The 6,160-nt window shown below is 32.6% G+C and overlaps 1 protein-coding gene across 1 annotated transcript; it reads left to right on the forward strand.

Annotated features, from left to right (window-relative positions):
• The first annotated feature begins 3,226 nt into the window (after positions 1-3,226).
• LOC107851011 (polyphenol oxidase B, chloroplastic) lies at positions 3,227-5,338 on the forward strand. Its single transcript, XM_016695899.2, has one exon. The coding sequence runs from the start codon at positions 3,259-3,261 to the stop codon at positions 5,137-5,139; it is 1,881 nt and encodes a 626-aa protein (XP_016551385.2). The 5' UTR covers positions 3,227-3,258; the 3' UTR covers positions 5,140-5,338.
• The last annotated feature ends 822 nt before the right edge of the window (positions 5,339-6,160 follow it).

The raw sequence follows: 6,160 nt of genomic DNA on the forward strand, positions 1-6,160 counted from the left end.
ATGACGTGCCTGCTGGCTGTCATTCTGCTGGTTTAGTTGAGCTCTAGCCAGAGCGGCTAGTCTTTCAGCATCCTGGGGGTCTGCCATTCTGCCAATTAACTGCGGTTTCGAATGTATTGGTAATAACGATGCACCCGATCTCCATGTACTTGGCATACACAATAACTACCCATCACAGAACAAAAACAACAAACAAAAGTAAAATTTGGGAAACTTGACCAAAGGTCAATTAATAAACACAAAATTAATTGACAACCGTATTCCCTGGCAACGGTACCAAAATTTAATACGTCCAAATTACAACTCTCGTTAGAAAGTGTAAGCGGTCGCTGTCAAATATAGAACCCAATTGATTTTACTTGATGTCCTAAACAAATTCATGCTGGAACGATGAAGTATTTTTAATTTGAATTTTAAGTTTTAAAAACTTTCATATATAAATACATATACGGAAGCTTATTCATCTTACATGTACAAAAATGTGTTATGATTGTTGTCACCGTCTATCCTACAATGTTTGACTTATGTATGCGCAAATTTTTAATGTATACGTGTTCCTGTCAAGTTTGATATTAAATAAGTTTATTTATATTTACGCCTTACTCGATAAGTTGTTAGTGATTGATAGTAAAAGTACACTTTGTTATTCTGGTTCAATACCTTGTGTATAAGTTGTTTTCAGTGCTATGGTTTAAAGAATTTACTGATATGGATTTGTTGGGAATGTTGCATTTTAAACTATTTTAGATGTTTTGTTTTTACAATTCTGTTTTAACAATTTTTAACCTATGTTTATGGATTAATGGTAATAATTTTTTTACATAATTATTGTATTCTGTACATGATTTATCGTTCTATTTGTATGCGTGAACTAGTCTATATATACATAGGTGTACACATTGATAATGATAACCAAATGAATACAAAACACATTTATTTTTACACTATACATAGTATTTATGTATATGATTTTTTTCCTTTTTGTATGTATGTAGATGTCAACATTTACATATTGTATACGCCTTATGTCCATTAAAGACTTATTACTATGCGTGTATACATCTTTATATACATAGGATTACAATTATACACACAATAAAATAAAAAACTTGTTTTTAACAATATAGGGGAAACAACTAAACCGCATTAGATTCGTGATTGCGGGTGTATGTAGTCATATACATAGAATTGTTTTCTACAAAACAGAGTCATTTTTTTCAGTACTTAGTAACTATGTATATGATATTTTTTTTCTTTTTGAATGTGTGTATATGTCAACATATACATATTGTATATACCTTATGTCTAATGTCTATATAGACTTTTTACTATGCGTGTATATGCCTACATATACGTAGAAGTACAACTATACATACATAAACAAAAGACTAGTTTTTAACAATTTAGGTAAAACAACTACACTGCATTTACATTTTAATGCTTGTTATGTCTGAATATTAATAGAATTTTCTTCTACGCCACAATCATTATTATTTCAAAACTAGTTTCATTCCTACATAACAGGTATGTAAAGATGTTTTTGTGTTATTTTTTTTTTCATACTGTTGAGTTATTCATTTTAAATTCACAAATTTTGAATTCGTGAGTATGTACTTATATACATAGAATATTTTGTCATCTCTATTCAATATCTATATATTCAGTATATATCTAAATATTTACTTATACATCTGATTAACTTTTTGCATTTATATAGTCTTATAAGCTACCTACGTTCAGATATGTTTAACTTTCAGTCTCATGCATATTATCAACGTGATAGCATATATTTTTATTCAATAAAAAAGATTCCCTCCAATAATTGTACTACCTTATAGTAAAAAAATAACGTTATGCATACCCTACTCAACTAATCCAATAGATCTATTCCCTGAAATTTGTCATCGACTCTTTTAATTACCTGTACACCGGGCCCTACGATACCTCAATTATTTATGTGACACTTACATGTATGTACTTTTATTCTTTTTATTAGATTTCCTTTTTGTCACTTTTTAGCTTTACCTAACAATTAGTGCATGCAAGTTCAGAGAATCAATAGACCCCATATAATATAAACTAGTAAAATTATATAAACAAATTTTTTTTTTTTTTTTAAAAGAAACTATTCTTTTTAAAACGAAGGAAGTAATAAATAAAAAACATAGAGACACTATTAAAATTATTTTGAATTTCTAAAAAGATATTTAAAGTTTGTTTGCAAGGGCCCATTAAGTGAATTACACTCGTAATTGTCGAGTGAGATGTTAAAATGAATCATTTATTTTTAGCTAATGAATGAATAAAGTGATCCTAGGGGAGTGTTACTTCCATCTCATATTACTTGACATGTTTGTTTGAAAAAATTATCTTAAAATAGTTGACAAATTTAAAAAATTAAGAGATAATTAGACATCTTTTTTCAACTTTATTCTTAGTAATTTAATAGAAGTAATTAACTCCAAGAGGTAATGAAAATATTTAATACTCTCTCTGATTAAAAAAGAATGACCTAATTTTTCTTTTAATCTATTTCAAAAAGAATAATTTCTTTCCTTTTTAACAACATTTTAATTTCAACTTTCCACGTAACATATTTAAAACCATAAGATTAAAAAAACATTTTTGGTACATTTGATTTAACTTTAATTTATGATGACTAGATTCAAAAATTTTCTTTTTTTTTAAAACTCCATGGCAAGTTAAATTAGATCTTTTTTATTTTTGAAACGAAAGGAGTATGAATTTAATAGGGTCATACTAATCAATTTACACTCGGACTAATTAATTTTTCCTTAAGAGTTAGTGCAAACGACAAATCTTTTAATATACTCCCTTCGTCCCATTTTACCCGTCCCAAATTGAGATGACACAGCTATTAAGAAAACAGTGATTGGTAATGTAACTATTTTGCGCCTCTTAATTTTGTCTTGTTGTTAGTTTCAATATTGATGGATGACTAATATCAAAACACCATTTATATTTTTAATGGTACTCCTCTTTGTAACATTTTTCAAGAATGCTAATAACAAGGAGTAATCAATTATACTAAGGGTATAATGGAAAAAAAAATTATCTTGTCTTGATAAGTCAAATAGAACAAGTAAAATAGAACATCAAATTAGGAAATTTGGGACGGATAAAATGGGACGGAGGGAGTAATTAACATGAGACTGAGAGTGTACAATGATAAGATTAACGATCAGCCTTGTGTTTCACGTTTGTATTAGGTTACACGAATTGTGTCCATAAATAGTGATGAAACCATGCAGAGCAAATGCACCTCATCCCAGCAAAATGGGTTCTACTAATACTCTACCATTACCCACCTACAAATCCCTCTCTTCTTCTTCTTCTTCCTTCACCAATTCATATTTCATAGCAAAACCCTCTCAGCTTTTCCTCCAAAGAAGGCGGCGTTGTCAAAGTTTCAAGGTTTCATGCAACTCCAATAACAGTACTGGCGAGCATGACAAAAACCTTGAAGCAAATCTTGATAGGAGAAATTTGCTCCTTGGTTTAGGAGGTCTCTATGGTGTTGCTAATCTTGCACCATTAGCTGCATCAGCTACTCCTATTAGAGCCCCTGATGGCTATACTTGTTGTCAAGCCACGACAACGTGTGACGAGAAAACTGTAGTGTTAAAAGATAATTGTTGCCCCCCTCCTATTCCACTTAACTATGAAACCATTCCATGCTACAAGTTGCCTACCATGACCAAGCTCCGTATCCGTTCCCCTGCTCAAAATGCTGATGAGGAGTATATTGACAAGTACAACAAGGCCATTAGCAAAATGAAGGAACTTGATAAAACCGAACCTTTTAACCCTCTTGGGTTTAAGCAGCAAGCCCATATCCATTGTGCTTACTGCAATGGTGCTTATAAAGTTGGTGACAAAGTGTTACAAGTTCATAACTCATGGCTTTTCTTCCCGTTCCATAGATGGTACTTGTACTTCTATGAGAGAATCTTGGGAACCCTCATCGACGATCCCACTTTCGCTTTGCCATATTGGAATTGGGACCATCCTAACGGTATGCTTTTGCCTCCCATGTTTGATCGTGAAGGATCTTCCCTTTACGATGAAAATCGTAACCAAAGTCACCGTAAAGGAACCATAATCGATCTTGGTTATTTCGGTGATGAGGTCGAAACAACAACTGATCAACTCAAGTGTAATAACTTAACTCTAATGTACCGTCAAATGGTAACTAATGCTCCATGTCCTCTTTTGTTCTTTGGTTCGCCTTATTCTCTCGGGAATAACATCGAGACTCCGGGAACCATTGAAAACATCCCTCACATTCCTGTCCACATCTGGACTGGAACAGTGGCAGGTACACCTCTTCCTAATGATAAAAAGAAGTCATGCGGTGAGGATATGGGTAATTTCTACTCAGCTGGTTTGGACCCAGTTTTCTATTGCCACCACGCCAATGTGGACCGGATGTGGAATATATGGAAAACAATAGGAGGGAAAAGAAAGGATATCATACATCCAGATTGGCGGAACTCGGAGTTCTTTTTCTACGATGAAAACAAAAACCCTTACCGTGTGAAAATCCAAGACTGTTTAGACAGTAAGAAGATGGGGTACGACTATGCAGAAATGTGCACCCCATGGCGTGACTTTAAGCCAAAATTAAAGAGGGCCACAACTAGGAAAGCGAATCCATCTTCAGTTCCAAGCTCAAGCGAGGTATTCCCAATAGCTAAGCTGGACAAACCCATTTCATTTTCCATCACCAGGCCGGCTACCGCAAGGACTCAAGATGACAAAAATGAAAAAGAGGAGATGCTAACATTCAACAACATAAAATATGATAATACAAAGTACATTAGGTTCGATGTGTACCTAAACATGGACAAGGATACTGTGATGAACTGTGACAATATTAATGTAATAGAGTTCGCGGGGAGCTATACTAGCTTGCCACATGTTCATCTTCACAAAGCTGCAGCTCGTGATGAACCAGCTCATCAGAATACGAGTGTTAATTTTCAGCTAGCAATCACTGAACTGTTGGAGGACATTGGTTTGGAAAATGAAGAATCCATCACGGTGACTCTGTGCCCAAAGAAATTTGGCGAAATAACCTCCATTGCATGTGCAGATATCCAGCTTGCGGATTGTTAAGTCCTGGTAATTTGTGGGAAAATTATAGTCACCATTGAATCTGCTGAGTGTACGCTTGAAAATGGTCATGTTTGTACTTATTAGTATTGATAAGATAAGGGCTACCCTAGCTCTTTGCGTGTGTATGTACTTGAAGTTTTTATTTCGTTATTAATAAAAATATCGCTAGACACCTTATCTAGTGGTTTATTATCAAAAACAAACAAAAAAAAATGATGGTCCTGATTCCTTATTCCCATTTTTTTTCTTGCTTTACATGTTTCTTCAAATAATTTCATAATGTGTTTCACATGACATGTCATACTTATATGAGATAATATTATTTGCTTGACAAGAGGAGAAATGGGGAGGGAGAGTATGAGGAGTATGTAATCGAATCCTTACTAATAAGGTAGGAGTTAAAGATAATCAACCAATCAATTGAGCTACTAAAATTTTTCACGTGTCAAACAAAGCAAGCTTTCTTATTTTCTGCCGAACTCCCCCTCTGTTAATGTAAAGCAAATTTAAACCAATTTGGGATAAACAAAACTTCACAGCCAAAGCAAGTAAAAATAGGTAACTAACCCATATTCAGGTGTTTTCTTAAGCAAAGTAGCAAAAGCTTGTTTACTAAAACTAATTTCTTGAATTATGACAATTTTCTCATTAGTAGTATTTTTATGTAGTTTTCAAACACCCCCCATTCTTTCAATTTATTTGTTTTAGTTACTATTCGGACAATGAAAACAGTTTGTTGAATAATTAATGTTAAACATCTAGATTCTAATGTTGATAAATCAATTTTAATTTTCTTTGGCTATAATAACTTTTCAAATACTTTAATTTATAACTATATACTAGGTTTCATAAGGTCTATGCTAAGCCCGAGTCCAAACTAAAGATATAAAAATAATAGGAAAAAATCCATAAAGTAGCATACTTAAGTATTAAATTACAAAAAATAACAACACTTTTATCAAATTACATTTTGTAGCATATGTATTTGTATGTATTTATATTTTTGTAGCAACAATTTACA

Source organism: Capsicum annuum, chromosome 1 (assembly GCF_002878395.1).
Source record: "Capsicum annuum cultivar UCD-10X-F1 chromosome 1, UCD10Xv1.1, whole genome shotgun sequence".
In the NCBI taxonomy this organism is placed as follows: domain Eukaryota; kingdom Viridiplantae; phylum Streptophyta; class Magnoliopsida; order Solanales; family Solanaceae; genus Capsicum; species Capsicum annuum.

What these genes read in the sequence shown, in the direction of transcription:
- LOC107851011 (XM_016695899.2), top strand. Translation starts at nt 3,259, where the DNA reads ATGAAACCATGCAGAGCAAATGCACCTCATCCCAGCAAAATGGGTTCT.